The sequence below is a fragment of the Perognathus longimembris genome, chromosome 18 (genome assembly GCF_023159225.1).
Source record: "Perognathus longimembris pacificus isolate PPM17 chromosome 18, ASM2315922v1, whole genome shotgun sequence".
Classification (NCBI taxonomy): Eukaryota; Metazoa; Chordata; class Mammalia; order Rodentia; family Heteromyidae; genus Perognathus; species Perognathus longimembris.
This window is the reverse complement of record NC_063178.1, coordinates 23,523,230-23,542,640: the sequence shown is the minus strand read 5'-3', so window position 1 is coordinate 23,542,640 and position 19,411 is coordinate 23,523,230. Positions and strand designations below refer to the sequence as shown.

The following is a 19,411-nucleotide window of genomic DNA, read 5'->3' as shown; positions in this document are numbered from 1 at the left end:
CCTGAGTTCAAGCCCCACAACTGGCAAAAAATAAAAATGAAAACGAGTTGACTTGGGGCTGCTGATTTGAGGTTCAAATCAAGGCATCAGGATATATCTGAACGCAGTCCCGGAGGTGGGGTTCAGTTGTGCCCAGCTTACAGAAGCCATAGGACTGAATCATTCAGCCAAATACTAGAAGATGGCCAGGGTCACCCTGTGACTGTGATCCTCAGAGATCCTCAGCCTTCTGGCCGACTTGGCAGAGACCACCTTGCCAGATCACGCGGGCTCAGGGTGGAAGCAGCTGCTTCCCCTGGGCATGAGAAGAGGAAGGAGCCAAAGCAGCCTGGGGGAGGGGAGAGAGGCTGGAGGAAGCTCAGTGAGGCTGCCCAGGTCCATTGTAACAAAGCTGGAAAGAAGACTGAACCAAGTGAAGCCTAGAAATACCACATTCCAGCAAGAGACTAGAACATCAGAGGCCTGGGAAGCCCCAGCAGAGAACATTCTGGGCACAAAAATACCCTGGTGTGATGGAAATAGCTCAGGGAAGATGAAAGGACATGGCTTCATGCACAGCGGAGCTCACCCTGGGGACATCATGAACTGGGCCTATAGACAGAGCGTGAAGAACATTCTGGAATCCGGAGAAGGAAAGGGTTAACACTCACTTGCTGGACCCAAATCCAACTGATAACACTGGTTGTTTTTTTTATTAAAGAACTCTAGATCAGGGCTGTCTGAGCTAGACAGGAGATGGGGACAGAGGCCTAGACACTCCTGTAAAAGGACACATTCCCCCTTCCAGTGAATCCTAGAGCCTTGTGGGGTTCCGAGCCCCCACTGGAGCTGGAAGGAGAACCAGCCGAGGGCGGGCGCGGCCTTCCCAACCTTCTCTGTGGACCAAGGAGCGTTGCAGGCAGGAGAACCGGCTTTAGCGGTGGCCCTGCAGGGCCATCCTGGCATCTGAGCAACAGTGGTACCAGAAGGAGGCTCTGCTGCCCACGTGCAGAGCCCTCACTCTCACCAGACGCCCTGTGTCACCTTGCCTTCTTAACGTGATGTGTTTGTTTTAGGGCCAACTCTGTGACGTGGAACCCCCACAAGATGATGGGAGTCCCTTTGCAGTGCTCCGCCCTCCTAGTTAGAGAAGAGGTACGTCTCTCCTGACCCTGTCTCCATCCTCAGGTGGGCTTCGGTGTCGTACACAGCTGACCTCTTCCCAAGATGCTCCCAGTGCCCAGAGCATGCTCCTCTTCTAAAGGCCTCTTGGTGCTGGAGGACAAAGTGGCCCCGCCTCTCCATGTTCAGGATAGAAACTTTGGCCTGGTCTCCACATTTTCTGTAAGATACTTCCATCCTCAACTACCCTTGGAGTCCTCAAGTCCAGACACCTGCTCAAAACATAAATTCTAGTTTCTTCTGGAATAGAAGGATTCATTGTTACCATAAGAGGGGGGAAACAAAAGATCATGTTGCCATAAGAAAAAAATATACATGATAGACGAATAAAGTGAGTGTTAAGATTCAGAAACGTAGACACAGATGGTGTCTGCTATATCTTACAACTGCCTATAAGAAAAGAATCAGCTGGGACCGCTGTCATTCTAGACTATTCTGAAAGAAAAGGCCTTGAGGACATTCTCTGTAGATATTCACTGTTAGTCGAGGCCTCTAAATTTCTCCTCCCTGATACAAGGTGAAGTTAAAGCTCCTCACTACATTAATTTTGTTGATAAGGTTTAAGTAAACAACTTTAGGTTATTCCTATTATATTTTATCGTGTTAGAATTCGTAAACCAGCTCATGCCTATAATGCTAGCTACTCAGGAGACTGAGATCTGAAAGATCAAGCTTGTAAGCCAATCCAGGCAGGAAAGCCCCAAAGAGTCCAACTCCAAATAACCTGCAAAACTCCCAGGGTGGAGGTACAACTCAAATAGTACAGCACCAGCCCCGCAAGCAAGCAGAGCAAGAAGGAGGCCCCCCGTTCAAGCATTGGTACTGACCAAAAAGAAAAAGAATTAATAAAGAAACCCCAGCTTGAAAAAGGATCTTAAAATATTTATCTTTGCTTGTTTTAAAAATATAAAATTAAGGCCAAAGTCATGGTTCAGAGATAGAGTACAGGTCAACCAAACATGAGGGCCCGAGTTCAAACCTCAGTACCTCCAAGATCAATTAATCAATCAATCACCATTCGATAGAAAAATGAAAACTAACATTAACATGTAACGACTTTAGAAAATTTGGGCCAGGTAGAAAACATAGATAAATTTAAAGCTGCCTAAAGTTCTGTCATTTGGAGATAATCATTGTTACTGTTTTAAAATATTTCACCCACCAATTCTCTAGGAAAATATGTAGGGTATAAATAGTTAAAACAACTATCATCCTATGTAATATAAACATGCTTATTATTTTTATATTTAACACTATATCGTGTGTATAATATTTCAGACACTGTATTCTTTTTTTCTCAGTACTGGCAACAGAACCTACGGCCTCCCTCATACAGGCTAGATAAGATTTCTACTGAGCTACATACTCAGCTCATGTTTGATTAAACATAAAAATGATTTTAATGGTCATATAATATTTTCTTACAAAATACCAGTGGCTTGATAAAAAGCTTCAAATATGTATCTTTGATAATATGTCTTAAAGTACATACCTGAGTGTGATTGTTTGATAAAAGGGTATTATTAGTTCTCATGCTCTTATAATACCTTCTCTTGACAACTATAAATTGAAGTAACCCACAAATAAGCTGATAAAAATCCAAACGCACACTTTCCTCCCAAATGAGATGAGCACATTGAGAAATATCATTTCAGGCTGATTTCCCATCAAATAAATAAAGTCTGATACATCATCTCCTATTATAGATCATGCAAACCTCAGCTGTATTGCTTGAAAAGCAAAAAATAAACCTCTATTATTTACATTTCAGCCAGATGTTTGACAGTGACTGTCATCACCTCACTGACACACCAAGGAAAATACAAGCCAGATAAAAATAGGCAGATTTGTATCTGATTGGATGAAGGCATTGGAAGGACCTATTGGCTAGAAGTTGGTGCTACCCAGGCTAGAGGCTCTGGCTTGGTACCTAACCCAGCTCTATTAAAAATATCCATCAATAGGTTGAGTAAAACACAGAAGCTTATAAGTCGTTCAGATGAGAAGAAGCTGGAAGATAAACTAAATTTGTGCAATGGCAGGCTAGGGATATCAGATGGCTTTTGCAATCTGTGCCATCAAACCACAGCTACAGCAGAAGTGCTGTCCAAGCAAGGCTCTGCTCTTACATCCATCATAGGTATTTTGACTGACCACAGAAAGCTTGTTTCAGCATGGCTAAATTGTTGGACTTGTTAAAGAGAAGAAAAAAAATACACAAAGTTTTAGGTTGCATTCTACAGGGTGAACAAGAAGTAAAAGAAAATGCCATTCAAAAACAAGCCAGCCCAGGCAGGCAAGCTCATGAGACTCTTAACCTCCAGTTAGCCAGCAAAATGTTAGAAGTGGAGCTGTGGCTCAAGTGGTAGAGCGCTAGCCTTGAGCATAAAAGCTCAGGGACAATGAAACCCCTTACAGTACACAATAGCACATATGCCAATAATAAATAACTGAATGAGATAAAAGATGTGGAGTTTGAGGGAGGCAGTACCTCTCCCCTCTGGTTAAACAACATCGGCAGTGTTGTGCCTAGCTCCATGACAAATCATACAAGAGAGTATGTCAAGTGGCGTGAGACTCAAACAGTTCCGAGCAATTGGAAAGCCTTTGGATTCTTAACCATGAGAGAGAAAAGAGAAGGGAAAGAGTTGAGAAGAACGCAGCATTGCCCACTTTGATTCTGAAATGGAAAAGGTTTGTTTGTTTTGTTTTCCCCCTAAGGATTTGAGGCAAAAGACAGTTAAAACTGGTTGGTTGGTGCAGATATGGGGGCAAAATCAGATCACAAAGTGGGTTTTATATCTAAGTGGGGGGTGTCTATAAAAGGAATGTGTGTGTGTGTGTGTGTGTGTGTGTGTGTGTGTGTGTGTGTGTGTGTGTGTGTGTGTCTCCTGGGTGCTGGGCCTGAAATTTCGGGCTCTTACTTGGCTTTTCACTCACACGGCTTGTGCTCTACCATATCCAGTTTTAGCTTTTTGATGATTAATTGGAGATAAGATTCCTGTGGATTGTTTTGCCCAAGCTGGCTCTGAACCTTAATTCTTGGATCTCAGCCTCATGAGCTTTTCAGAGGTCTTTTGCTTAAAGTTGGTCTGATCCGCCCACCATCCCGTACTCTCTTAAGGTGGTCTCTTTTGCTATTGGAGGCATTTATTTGTCAGTTTGTTTGGCCAGGGGAAGACTGGTGACCAACTTATGTCCATAAAACAAAATAGAAGTACCTGTTGTAATTTTCACATCTTACTGATCTTCAAGTAAATCTCTTTTCCCCAAATCCCTTATCTTTCTACATACAAACACATTAAATTCTTTTTTAGTCTCAGTTCCTAGTGTTAGTCTGGACCCTAGATATGAATATAAAGCCTACACTACCAGGTAGAGTCCAGCTCTCTTGTGAAACCCTGTTAAAGTTTAGCTTTCTTTGTGTTGTGCTTCAGTTCAGATAGTTTTTAAGGAGTTCTTCTCATTTCTGACTTCAACTCAGCAACTACATTTTAGTCTTTTGTTCCCTTGTCATGAGTCACACAAGAAACAAAAACCAAATGCCAAAGCTTTTATAAAATCAGCACACCATGAGTAACAAGAGTCAAAGGCTTCCAGCGGCTCGTGACAAGCTGAAACGTGAGGTTTCCAGAGGGGAGACTGATGGTTCTATTTTCATCACAAGCATGATTCACTCTGTTCTTTGCAGTAGTTTAATCACTCTGCCACCCATTTCCGTAGTCGGGTGATGGTACCCGGGCAAATCAACAGTCCGTCATTGGCAATGAGACTTGCCTTTGCAACTTGCACAAGCAACTGAGTGAACATGTAGGACTGACACCTGACCACAGGGAGAAGACTGTGACACAGGAAAAATGGTTTGGGTTTTTTTTCCATCTCAGAATTGTAATGTCTTTTTCTTTTCCTGCCCATAGAAATGGTAGCAATGAACAGAAAAGCTGTGTTTTTTCTACAGCAGATCAAATTCCAATAGCATGATAAAGTCCTTTGAACTAAAGGTGGATAAAAGCATGGGGAGCATCATAGTATTTAACAAACTCAGAACGTTTCCAAAAACTCCAATGATAACAAAACCTGAACCCCAACATGTTCTCCCAAATGGACATCATGCTCAGATTGTGGACTTTCTTTTCCTCTTTCTTCTTGCTTTCACTCTGAGGGAAAACTCTAAGTAAATAGTTCTTGTTCATTTTTTAATACTTGACCCTTTGCCATTTATCCTACAAAGTCACCTGTGACAGTATCAATACCTACCAGATATTGATACCATCTTTTTAAAAAAAAATTGATTCCTTCTGTGTTCTTTCTTCGAGATATACAATGTCTATTTGTCTTATTGTTCTTAACAATTTCTACCACAGTGTAAAGCTAATGAATAATCAGTAGAGTTTCCTGACTTTTCTCTTTCAGGGATTGATGCAGAGTTGCAACCAGATGCATGCCTCCTATCTCTTTCAGCAAGACAAACACTATGACCTGTCCTATGACACTGGAGACAAGGCCTTACAGTGTGGGCGCCATGTCGATGTCTTTAAATTATGGCTAATGTGGAGGGCAAAGGTGAGCGTGCATTTGTCAGTTCAATGTCAACAGAGAGAGAGAGAGAGAGAGAGAGAGAGAGAGAAGGAGAGAGAGAGACTTATCTAATGGGCATGACACTTCCCTTTGGAAATAATCAAATCTGTTATACAAACTGTTAGCTTATTTTGTTGGCTTTAAAATAACCAGTTTTAGTTCATTGATTGAGGGAGGAATTGCAAAATAATAAACTAGATATGAGTAGCAGGTTGAGGAAATCTGGCTCTGTAAATGGTATGCGAAATCCCTCTCAGTTCAAGTAGCTTTCTGTATCTTATTCCTGTGGTGTTTTTATTAAGATGATGATCATTAACTATATTTTCACAAAAATGTTTCTCTCACAGTCCATCAGTTCCTGCTGTTTCTTTACCACATGAGGCCTTATCTTCAGCATGGGGCAGACTTTGGTTGTTAGAGAAATAACTTGGAGATCACCTGGGGTGAATCAAACAACAGGGACAAGTGAAACCCAAAATAAAAGCAAAGGAAGATGCTTTTAAAGTGCTAAAATAAAAGACACTCAGAGAGTTGTGGAAAATGAAAAAGGGGGAAAAAATTCACCACATCTTTGTTACTTAGTTATATCTATTCTTGTAATTCCATCCACAGATTTTAAATATCTAGACACATCAGGGGCAAAAACTTTCATTTAGTGTTCAACCTAAAGCTGCAATGTTTTGCAGAAGTGATAAGTAATGATCAAAGTAATAAGCCCAGTCCACAACCTAAATCAGAGATAAGGATAAATAGATCAATGAAAATTCTCTTGTGATTCTAGACACTGAAGAAATTGTCCTCTCCCTTCAAGACATTGTCCTCTCCACAAGTAGACAGGGTGTGATAGTCCATGCCTGTGACCTCAAGAAGGCAAAGATTCAGGTTGGCTCATAAGTTCAAGGCTAGCCTGGACTATATAGTGAGACAAGCAAAACAAGGACTAAGGATATAATAAAAGAGCACTTGGCTAGCAGGCCTAAATCCCCAGCATTTAAACACACACACACACACACACACACACACACACACACACACACACAGAGCTGGCTGTAAGGGCCTATGGGAGGGTGGGGCGCCCCAGTCCTGGAGCATGAGCTCAGGGCCAGCTGGAGTGGGGCATGCATGCCAGGAGAGAGGCGTGGCCAGACCCACCTGCAACTACCAAGGTTTTACAGCAACCTCTGTATCTGTCTGCCAGTGCACAGATCGGCAGGGTTCCTGGGAGTTCCTTCTACTTGGCCTTTGGAATCGAAGATGTGGATAACAAAGAAAGTGGGAAATTCTACAAACAGCAAACATTATTAAAGGGAAATTAATGCCTAGCAACTTTTGCCAACTAACAGAGTGTTCACTTTCTCTCTGAGATACTAATTAACTTTAATAAGTAAATACTGAGTATTTGTTATCCTGCCCAGTACTAAATGAGAAGAGATATGAAGCCTGCCATTTCCCAGATAGGATAAAATAAGTCCAAAGGTATTCGTCATATAAAACAAAATATAAGGCTGGGAATGTGGCTTAGTGGTGGAGTGCTGGCCTAGCCTGCATGAAGCCCTGGGTTTGATTCCTCAGTACCACATAAACAAAAAAGGCTGGAAGTGGCGCTGTGGCTCAAGTGGTAGAGTGCTAGCCTTGAGCAAAGAGAAGCCAGGGACAGTGCTCAGGCCCTGAGTCCAAGGCCCAGAACTGGAAAAAAAAAAAAAAAAAGAATATAAGCCAAATGAATATAAGCCAGTGACTCATACCTGAAATCCTAGCTACTCAGGAGGCTGAGCACAGTTTGAAGCCAGCCAGGGCAGAAAAATCTATGACACTCTTATCTCCAATTAACTGCCAAAAAAAAAGTACCAGTAATGAAGCTGTGGCTCAAGCGGTAGAGTACCAGCCTTAGGGGGCAGGGGATGGAGGAAGCTTAGGGACAGCTCCTAGGTCCTGAGATTAAGCCCCAGGACCGGCATGGAAAGAAGGAAGGAAGGAAGGAAGGAAGGAAGGGAGGGAGGGAGGGAGGGAGGGAGGGAGGGAGGGAGGGAGGGAGGGAGGGAGGGAGGGAGGGAGGGAGGGAGGGAGGGAGGAAGGGAGGGAGGGAGGAAAGGAAGGAAGGAAGGAAGGAAGGAAGGAAGGAAGGAAGGAAGGAAGGAAGGAAGGAAGGAAGGAAGGAAGGGAGGAAGGAAGGGAGGAAAGAAAGAAAGAAGGAAAGAAGGAAGGGAGGGAGGAGAAAGCTTTAGCAAGAGATTATCTGGGAGCAGGGCTTGAACAGGATGGATAGAATAAACAGGATTTCAGACAGCAGAGCTGAGGAAAGTCATTCCAGGAAGAAGGGCAAGGAGTTCGCATGCATAGTCTGAGACTATTGGAGTCTAACTTGTCTGAAAGATGCCAAATAAGTGGACCAGAGCTAGAGTGATGACCGTGAGAACAGAGCTATTGTAGGTATTCCGTAGTTTTCTCAGAAGTAGCATCTTTCAACCTATGGCGGTGTCTTAGAGAAAACAGGACTCAGGTGCATGGGTCCTATTTCTCTTCTGCTAGCTCTGCAGCATCAAGTCCCATTCTAAAGGGAACCAGATTTCCTGAACATACTTGGGGTGCAGATGCTGGCTACACATTTAGTCCTTAGTCCAAGCCCTTCCAATTAGCTTGGGAAGCAATCTCCAAAGAGATGGATTTCTAAAACCATTAGAAACCAGGGAAGTTCTTTAATGCACTTTGGATACTGTCATGTTTAGTGTGATGTTGAGGCCCTTTGTTACAGAAAAGGGACCTTCTCATCACCATCCTCTAGTTTCTGGGTTGAATTAGTTACTGGTAGACTAGTTCTGAGTGTTCAGGGAAGAGCATTAGCTGTCTTGTTTTTGTTTTGAGACAAGGTCTTGCGATCTAGCCACAACTGGACTCAAACTCACAATCTTCCTGTCTCCACCTCCCAAATTCTGGAGTTACAAACACACACCAGCTTCGTAGTTACTTCTTCTGAGGCTTCCACTAGCACCAAGTAAATTTTGAAGCCGCGTTGAAAAGCAATTCCCTAGTTTGTCTGGACACCAGCAAAGCAGTTCCAGTCCAATGTTGTTCAGTTGTTTTCCTAAATCTAGTAAATCAGCATCTATAGCTGAAAACTAAAAGACCTCTGTGACAATATTCACCCATCACAGACAATCATCCATCACCAAAGAACATCTCCAAAGATGTGGGCAGGATGATGTGCTAATAAAGCACCCATGTGCTCCCTAAAATTCATTCGTTATTAGTTGACCTTTGTTTCAGTGAAGGCAAGCCCTGTCTGTGGATGAGGAAGCATAGTGCTTAACAAAGATGGGCTCCTGAAATGGAGAGCTGAAACAATGGGCCTGGGACCCAGCAAGCATCCTGGTGGTCTCTGATGGTGTTTCTCGTCTGCAGAAAGAGACTAGCCCAAGCTGTTCTATTATTAATGGTATCCACAATTGCCTCTATGAAGTACAGTCAGTTTCTCCTTGAGTTGTTAAAATAATTGCTTGGAGAATGGAGGCTTAGGAAATGAGGAGCAAGCTGTAGGGAAATGTCATGAGTGAGAACAAAAGCACCTGAGAAGGAAAATAATGGCCAAAAAAGCCTGTGGAAGTCGTTCTGAGGAAGAAAGATAGCAAGGCAGCATGGAGTCGGAAGTGGTGGAATAACTGCCAGTCTCTTGAGAGACTGCTTGTTCCCACATCCTCTGCCTGTCTAAGGAGCTCTGTTCTCTTCCTTAGGGGACTGCTGGATTTGAAGCACATATTGACAAGTGTTTGGAACTGGCCGAGTATTTATACAATATCATAAAGAACCGAGAAGGATATGAAATGGTGTTTGATGGGAAGGTAGGTACTCAGTTTTTTCCACACTTCCCCCAAAGTTTAGTTAACTCTACTCCTTATCACCAAGGTTCTGATGTCAAGAACGTGATGTCCAGCTAAGGAGAAGCAATGGACGATGGGGTAGCTCCTCTGAGCTGGAGTCAAGAGCAGACTCACAAATAACTCTCTCTACTGTCCAAGTGGAGACACTCTAAAGGAACTCACTGATTTCAAACGAAGAATTGTGGGCTGGGAATATGGCCTAGTGGTAAAGTGCTCACCTCACATACATGAAGCCCTGGGTTCGATTCCCCAGCACCACATATACAGAAAGTGGCCAGAAGTGGCGCTGTGGCTCAAGTGGCAGAGTGCTAGCCTTGAGCAAAAAGAAGCCAGGGACAGTGCTCAGGCCCTGAGTCCAAGCCCCAGGACTGACAAAAAACCAAAACCAAACAAAAGGAAGAATTGTATTCTGAACATGAAGAAAGAATAGATTCCAAATGTCCTCGAAATGTTTAAAAATGCCAGTTTGGCACAGGTACAAATCTTGTTTTTTCTCTTTGTAGCCTCAGCACACAAATGTCTGCTTCTGGTATGTTCCTCCCAGTCTGCGTACCCTGGAAGACAATGAAGAGAGAATGAGTCGCCTCTCAAAGGTGAGTGCTGACACCTCCCGTGGTGCCTGTGGTACCGGGCCTCTGATGTGCATATCATATGTGTGACCAATGAATACCCTTGGAAACCTGAGCTCCTCCTGTGGGCCACAGCTGAGCTAAGAAGCACAGTCATGATTTTCCAAATTTGCTTGCATTTTGAGAGTTTCTTGTAGCTTAATATAAGTATTTAAGTGATCAGCTTTACTGCATTGAGAAAACAGCGGGGTACTTTGTTGAGAGTGAATTTTTTTTTTTTTTTTGCCAAACAAAACGGGTGACAGAAATGATCAGAAAACAAAGCCACTGATGGCTCTTTGGTATGTTATCCTCAAGGCTAACCTGAGCAGTCTTTGGACTTGTAAGTCCTCCAGAAGATACAGAGCAAGAAGCAATGATAATAATAATAATAATAATAGCTCTTATTAGTAGTATAACAGTTACCAATTAGAGTGTGTATCATTCCCTGTCTAAGCTTTTCTGAGCTGTTAGATCACTCAAAGTCTCTAGCAACCTAAGAGTGATGTGTGGAAATCCATGTTGCTAATAGGAGAAAAATAGTTTCCCCCAACTCATGCATTCTGACTCCAGGTTATGAGAACATGAGCTTTAAATTCTCCTCTGGGCAGTAAAATACCTAATGGCTTTAATCCTTGCCTGCTTCTAACTTTCACCATGAGTGAAATAAGGCTCACAATGCACACCAAAGGGAGAAAAAAAAAAACGTAAGACCCGTCTCCCAGTGTGTGTTAGAGTAAGATACTAGGGAATTGTCACCAAGATTTGAATCTCAAAGGGTTGATTGGTTGGTTGGTTGGTTGGCTTAGGTGTTTGATTTTGTTTTGTTGTTGTTTTTTCATTTACCATAAAGGGAGGATTTTTCTCATTGCTACCTCATTGACCTTAGAACATGTGATTCCCTTTTATGTAGTAGGAAAAATAGTATAGTATGTAGATTTAAACCCCTAAGGAAAGTTTATAAATGTTAACACTGGCTCATAAGCAATCCAGGATCAAATTCCTCAACAGGAAGAAACTTACACAAAGTGGAGGTCTTCGAACCAAGCCTTTTGGCTGTCCAGAAGCTTGATAAAGGCAGGAGGGCCACGTTTTACCTGATAATTTAAGCCAATGGCTCTTTGTTGGAATAGTTCTAAAAGTTCTGCAGGTGATTCTACCATGCAGACCAGGCTGAGAACCACTGTCCTGATCTGATCTAAGAATCAAATGAAGAAAAGCTTCTAAATCCTAGATCGATGGTGCACAGATCTAGGACAGGAGGAATTGTGAAGCTTCAGTAAGTCTAAGCTGGGTCATCTCAGGAAATCAAGCCCAGGAGTTAAGGAGGGAAGGAGGCCACATAGAAACAAGACTGTAGCTTCAGACTTGAAAAACAAATATGGGAGGGGCGGGGCGGGTTCCTGGCCAAAAGGTGAGAACCTATCTCATAGAGAGTGCTTCAAATGATAGAGTACCTGCTCAACAAGCACAAGTGAGGGAGAAGGTGGGTTGAGAGGGGTGAGTGGGTGTTGAAGGAGTGACCTTGGTCAAGATGTACTTCATTTACAAACTGCTTTGTTGAATGGCAACTCCTTTTTACAACTACGTGATGACAGTAACAATATTTTTTAAGAAAGGAAAGATGAAGATAATTAGAAGTAGGGCCAGGGGTGTGGCTTGGTGGTAAAGCACTTGCCTAACCTTCTCCCTCACTTTTCTTAACTTTGTAATACATTTATTGATTTTTTTGCCATTGATCAAAGCCGTTTATATATAGTATACAATAAACTGATTTGTGTCACCCCTTCAACGTTTTCCCCCCTCTTTGACTCATCCCTTCCCTTACTTTTCTTAATTTTGTGATACATACAATGAATTCTTGACTCTATTCATCTACCCTTCTCCCCTCTCCCACTCCTCTATGGCAAATACCCAGTGCCTAGTACTTATTTCCACCCCTGGGCATTTATCCAATAGAGAGCAAACAAGGCTACTGTAAAGCCACCAGCACAACCATGTTCATTGCAACACGATTCACCACAGCCAAGATTCAGAATCAGCCAAAATGCCACAGAGTGGATGAATGGATGAAGAAAATGTGGTATATATGCACAATATAAATTTGTGTATTCATCAGCAAGAATGATATTGTACCATTAGTAAAGAAATGGAAAGAACTTGAAAAATATGGTAACTGAAGTAAGCCAAACCCAAAGAAACAAAGGTTTCATGGTTTCCCTCATTTGTGATAGCTAGAATGTTCCTGTAAATCATAAGTAAACACACTGGGTGGTATGCAAGCAGTTACAGATGAATTAACTGAAGTATAGTAGATGTTGTGAAGAGTCCAAAGAGCATAATGCTCTAGAAAAACTATCTCTGAATCTTTTCTATAAATTTTATAGATTTTTTTTTTTTTTTTTTTTTTGGCCAGTCCTGGGCTTTGGACTCAGGGCCTGAGCACTGTCCCTGGCTTGTTTTTGCTCAAGGCTAGCACTCTGCCACCTGAGCCACAGCGCCACTTCTGGCCATTTTCTGTATATGTGGTGCTGGGGAATTGAACCTAGGACCTCCTGTATACGAGGCGAGCACTCTTGCCACTAGGCCATATCCCCAGCCCAATTTTATAGTTCTGTACTGACTAATAACTTTCAAAGGGTCAACAACAGATTTAACAGCAAATAGTTTAAGAACTAAATGTAAGGTGACTTTTTAAGAATCTGCTATTGGATGTAATGGGAAATTTAGCAGTGGTGAGATTTTAGCATTTCAGAATGTCTTACTGATCGCTATTCTACTTTGACATTTTAAAAAATTCTCAGGGCTGGGGATATAGCCTAGTGGCAAGAGTGCCTGCCTCGGATACACGAGGCCCTAGGTTCGATTCCCCAGCACCACATATACAGAAAATGGCCAGAAGCGGCGCTGTGGCTCAAGTGGCAGAGTGCTAGCCTTGAGCGGGAAGAAGCCAGGGACAGTGCTCAGGCCCAGGACTGGCCAAAAAAAAAAAAAAAAAAAAAATTCTCAGGTTTCTAAGATTTAAAAACCAAAAAGGGGGGCTGGGGATATGGCCTAGTGGCAAGAGTGCTTGCCTTGTATACATGAGGCCCTGGGTTCGATTCCCCAGCACCACATATACAGAAAATGGCCAGAAGTGACGCTGTGGCTCAAGTGGCAGAGTGCTAGCCTTGAGCAAGAAGAAGCCAGGGACAGTGCTCAGACCCTGAGTCCAAGCCCCAGGACTGGCCAAAAAGAAAAAAATAAATAAAAACCAAAAAGGTTTTTCTAGCATAGTGCAATTGCACATTTCTATGGTTGTTCATCAAGTTTATTTCATGATGAATATGAGACATCTACTTTATCAGGGTTTGAGTTACGGAAAAGTACTCTAGCAATTGTTTTCTATAGGGCTGGAAAGGTAATGGCCCAAAGGCAAAAACAGTACACCCGAAACAGTTCTTCCTGATTACGCATTTAGTGAATTCTTCCACATGCAGCCCTTCTCTCCCACCTGACTTTCTTTATAGTCAGAAAACCAAGAACCTGGCCAAAACAACAATCTAGAAATAAAACAAAAATTTCCATATGTCTATCAGCATAGTCAGAATCTTATTTCCCTTTTTAACTTGCAATTAGTGAACCTAAAATGAAATAGGCGTTCTAGCTACTTTTAGTTTATCAGCATTTTCTGGATGAACCAAAAATCATATGTACTTAGACAGCTGTGGTTCTGAAAGCTCAGCTTGCTTCAGGAACTAGAAGGATTCAGCTTCATACTATGCCAAAAATATGCTTGGGATATAGCCGGTAACATCACTCTTTTGAGCATTGATTTGAATTTATTGGAAAAGTTAGAGATAATTTCCCCTTAATAACTACTGTTGTGCTTTTGTTTTTGCACTTGGGTTGTTCATAGATATGAAAGCAAATTCAAGTCAAGTCACTTGAATAAAGCATTTTCCTTGTTTTCACAAAACTTTGTCAAAAAAAAACTAAAGTAAAACTAAATAATAGTCATGTGATTTTTTTTTCATAAATTTCCTCAACGAGGTAAATTTGAAATTTCTTTGCTGGAGGCACAAAATGATAGCTATCATATCCTAGAGATAGAATGTTCTAGCAGATCTATTTTTCAGAACTTCATCCCAGATACAAGGTATCTAAACTCATTTTTGTCAACATTTATCCCCAGTGTTCTGCCTGTGTCCTTCATTCTTTAGGTGGAAGAATAAAGAATCATTCCACTTTACATCACCTCTTTATGAAATAGGAAGAGTGGGAGGGATTTGTAAAAACTCACTCATCTAGAATCAGAAATTCTCAACACTGGAATTATTGTCCACATTTATTTTAGATGATGAAACTATTTTCAAAATGTGAAGTAAAAAGTGAAGCCTGGTTTGTTGGCTTTGTCTTTGGTAGCATACAAATGGATAGACCTCATGAGAATCTTGTAAACTCTGTATATTAAGTGCTTTGAAGATGAAACTTCATTGAAAAGCAGTGGTTACTTAAGAACTTATTCAAAAGTCATGTGTTCATAGTATCATGAATCCAAGTTAGATACTCGTCTTCACCTTAGTCTCTGATAAGCCTAAAGCTTTCCTGACTTCTGCCTTTTCTCCTCATAAATTTATGGAAATAAACTTCGAAGATTGTGTGTTTTATTTACAAATTCCAGTGATAAATGTATACATGGATAGACTATGTATGTGTAATAGATGCAACTTAAACATTTGCCTCTTCCTAAACATCTATAGCAATAACTACACCATGATTAGATAGTTGACTTGAACTCAGAAAGCCAACAATATGCACTCAACTAAATGAGTCAAGGCTACTGTGCCTGTCCTCCAGATGCTTACAGTTGAAGTAAACAAAGAGCATGTACTTACTCATCAACAAGAAACCAATAGGAAATTAGCATGTTTCAGAACCTGTGGGTAAGAACCATGTACTCACAGTTTTAAAGAAGAAAGCTACTCATAGACTACAGAGGGCAGGAAAGATTTTACAGCAGTTATAGGATGGTGGTGGAGTCCTTTGATGCATGGGGAATGGGAACTGGACTGGAGAGAGATTCTAAGTAAGAAGCATACACGCAACACGGGAGACCAAAAGACTCACGTGAGGCGATGAGATTCAGAGGGGACACAAGAGATGTTTAACAAACTAGCCTTGTCAGAGTTGAGGGTGCATCTTGGCAAGCAATGGAAGATGTGTCCTCAAATCTGGGTGACAAAAAGTCTTCACACTAAACAGAAGAGCTTGGACTTAAATTCATATACCAAGGTGTCTCCTGAAGCTGTAAGGACCAATGTTCCATAAATACTGTAAAGACTTGTCTATAGCTGAGGTCCTTGTGTGTTTGGCTTTTGACTCTAACCGATGCCGAATGCCTTTCAAACATAAGTAGAGATTATATACATAATGTATAAATATATACAGAGTGAGAGTTAAAAGAAATTAGAGAAAGTTTAGGATCACAAAAAAAGTTGCCAAAAGTCAATTTTTTTAATACATCACTTGATATTGACATTTACCTCCTGGCAACAATTTTCTGAACAATGTTTTATATCTGATAATTTTACATTTTATTGGGGGGGGGGAATTCCCATCCACCACAATTTTCCCAACTGTTGTATTGCTAAGCCATTTAGCCTTGCGATTAATGTCAGATAGTTCTTGTTCTCCAGAAACACTTACCTAGAAAGTCAAGGCTAAGGTAGTAATTACCTGATAGCTTACTGTTATTATTCTTGTTCCTTCAGGACCTTAAATATATTGTGCAATTCTAATCCTCTGATCCCATGAAAACTTGGAGGCAATTCTTTCGGGAGAAAAAAGTGTGGTTCTGTTTAGTTTTTGGGTTTTTTTTAATTTTATTGTCAAGGTGATATATAGAAACGTTAAAGTTGCATACGTATGGTAGTGAGTACATTTCTTGTCAAACTTGTTATCCCCTCTCTCATTTTTCTCCCACCTTCCCTTCCCCCAACTCCCCCAAGTTGTACAGTTAATTCCTAACACATTGTCTTCAGAGTATCGCCTGTTGCATTGGTTCACCCTTTACCCTTTGTTTTTACCATTTTGATGTTCCCATTCCCTTCCCTAATTCAGATAAATGTATATACAATATCCAGGGTATCAAAATCAAATGCAGTGACAACAGGATAAATTATCAGAAAGAAAAAAAAAAGTAATTTCACATAGTACTTTAAAAATAACAACAACAATGAAAGACCTCTTGTTTCCATATCTTGGAGTTTATTTCATTAGCATCATATTATATAATCATATGTACATAGCTATTGAGCTCTATTTAATTTTTTTTTAAAGACTAAAATACTGCTTGCTGTTCTGTTCCTTGACCAAGGGAGAGGACATGGAGAAATAGTCATTGTATATGTCTCCCACAGGTGGCGCCAGTGATTAAAGCCAGAATGATGGAGTATGGGACCACCATGGTCAGCTACCAACCCCTGGGAGACAAGGTCAATTTCTTCCGCATGGTCATCTCAAACCCTGCAGCAACTCATCAAGACATTGACTTCCTGATTGAAGAAATAGAACGCCTTGGACAAGATTTATAATAACATAGCTCACCAAGGTCTTTCAATTCTCTAGGTAGACGATTAAGTTGTCACAAATGGTGTAAATGTATTTGTAGTTTGTCCCAAAGTAAATCTATTTATATATTGTGGTGTCAAAGTAGATTATAGTTTAAAAAAATCAAAGGAACATTACTTCTTTTAAAAATCCTTTAAGTTTAGAATACCTCCTAATAATTAGTGACAAAAGGCTGTGTTCTACTCAGTAAGGAAAAGCTTAAAAATTATTATAAATATTGCCCTCACTTTTAATATAGTGTGCAAATCAGACTTTATTTTCACTTCAGAGTAGTAAGACTGAATAGTGCCAAATTGCCCTCTGAATCATAAAAGGTTCTTTGGGGCACAGTGAAAATGGGTAAAGCAAATATAAAATTGCCTTTTACATAGTATTAGACAAAGTTTCTAATTTACCTATAGCAACATTTCAAATGTATTTAAATACATATAATTTTACAAAAGGAAAAATATATATATTAAAAAAGAAATCCTATTTTGTAACATATAGATTTTTATTTTATATGGGTTATACAAACTGCAGGGGCAGATTAAAAATCTAAGTCAGATTATTTTTCTCTTTGTTTTAATAGAGGCATGATAAATAAAAACTCTTGGCAAGGTTAATTTGACACATGGGCCCACAAAATTCTTAAAAGGTATGATTCCTACTTTTAGTACATGGTACAGTTTATCACATCTCTGAAGTTAATATTTCCAAACAAGCCCAAAAGAGCACTGCAAATTTGTAAGATAATCAACAAGTCATATTCCCCACCGATTAAAGTTTTCTTTCCCCTCTGCCCTTCACAGACCTTCTCTGTACCAAGCTTCCTCCTAGATTAAATGATGATCATCTCTAGTCTTTCTAATTGGACCTATTTTGAACAGGAGGTAGATACTGATAACTTGAGGTATCCTTCCAAACAATATTGTTTTATTAGGTCATTCGGATTAATTAGAGGTAATAAAAATAAAAGCTGATCAGCTTGAGCAAAGAGAAATGAAGCACTTTCTCAGAATGTGGTAAAGCTCAGAATATTAAACTCAGCCAAGGGAGAAGAGATCTCTGTGTGACAATAATGGCTTCATTCTACATGCCATATTGTTACTGTCCAGGAAATCATTTCCCTCCTGGATTAAGGCTTATTCCCATCCCCTCTCCCGTTCCTCCACACAAAAATCTCTCCTGTTTTAATTTTCCACGTGGTTATTTTCCCCTCATGAAATGAGTTCCTCGCCCTGGATTTTTGAGATACCCTGAGACTTACTTTGTCTGTCTCCAAATCAAGATCCAAACAACCACAATATGCAGAAGTCGTTCAAATTCAAAACTGTATTTTTTTAATCCTCTCTCTTCCCCTGTGTGCCTGGTAGAGGCACATAGAGCTCGCAAAAGCTCTGGTCGATAGGTATGGGTCCAGAGATTGGGAGATGCCAAGATCTTTTTATATCCAGGCTGCGGATATGAATTTGGAAATATATTCCTGTCTATGTAGAAGGGCAGTTCAATAGAAAGACCACAGATGGAGAAGCAAAAGGGCCTAGTGGTATAACCCTGTGAAATCATTGAGTTTCTCTCAAGTTATAGACAAATACCCCGTCCTTGATATGAATTTGGCTTTGGTTCCTTGCTGTCTAGAGGACAAATAGATTCCCTATGGCAAAGAAAAGGAAACCCGTCTGCACTGCAGCATTTCATGAAGGAATAGCCTCCTACTTTAGGGTTTTTCTAATGGACAAGCGTTCCTTTTCCTTTCTAAAAACCAACCAGTGAAAATAAACATACCATTGCCTCCATCCATCTTAAGCCTCGAGGACTCAAAGGTTCCATTGATCAAACCCCCTGTCACCTTGGAGAAGACAGTGGGCCCAGTGTCCCTGCTGGACAGACCTTCTCTCCTCCTACACACTCAGCCCTCAGAGAACAGATCCTTTAGCCAAGCTGGCTTTTAGCTCGATAAGCTGACAGAATTCAAAAGGAGAACTGGGATCTGAGTGTAAAATGTCAAGCAAATAATCTGTACCAATAGATTTTTCATTCCTTCCATCTGCTTCCTCTAAATCCTTCCTCAAATTCACTGGAAACCTGGCTCACATCTGTGCAGGGAAAATTATAACCATGGGAGGAGGCAAATACAAGCCTGCTATGTTCTGGTATTTAAATACTACTCTGGATCTACTATGGTAGATCCATAGTTTGAGAAAGAGAAAAGGAGGAAGGGAGAATGAAAGGAACCAAGGATGAAATGAATTAAGGAAAGAAGAGGAAAAGGAAGGGAGGGAGATTGAACATTTAGCCCAAATTCCCAGTGCCAAAGTGTGAAACTATTCTTTAGAGATTTTAGAAATGTTTGGTTTCAGCTTTAATCAAAACTGACATGGCCATTTTGATTTATACAGCAATATTGTGTTCATTATTTAAAATACTTGAAAAGAAATGTGGTATTGTCTTGATCTGAGACCTCTAACCGGTATGGACTTTGTGTGCTAATCCCAGAATGTGAGGGAATCAAAGGAAATCAATTGTGTGTACATGTGACTGTGTTGCCTTTATTCTATTGATTGTACTGTCTTGTCACCTCAGATTGGGGTTGTG

General features: G+C 40.8%; 1 protein-coding gene across 1 annotated transcript in view; it reads left to right on the top strand.

Annotated features, from left to right (window-relative positions):
• The window catches only part of Gad2 (glutamate decarboxylase 2), a 66,024-nt gene extending 49,083 nt beyond the window's left edge, over positions 1 to 16,941 (top strand). Inside the window, exons 12-16 of the mRNA XM_048367572.1 lie at positions 1,056 to 1,134; positions 5,575 to 5,724; positions 9,468 to 9,575; positions 10,118 to 10,207; positions 16,624 to 16,941. Of these exons, the coding sequence (XP_048223529.1) occupies positions 1,056 to 1,134; positions 5,575 to 5,724; positions 9,468 to 9,575; positions 10,118 to 10,207; positions 16,624 to 16,797 (601 nt within the window). The 3' untranslated portion in view covers positions 16,798 to 16,941. The remainder of the gene's footprint in view (positions 1 to 1,055; positions 1,135 to 5,574; positions 5,725 to 9,467; positions 9,576 to 10,117; positions 10,208 to 16,623) is intronic.
• The last annotated feature ends 2,470 nt before the right edge of the window (positions 16,942 to 19,411 follow it).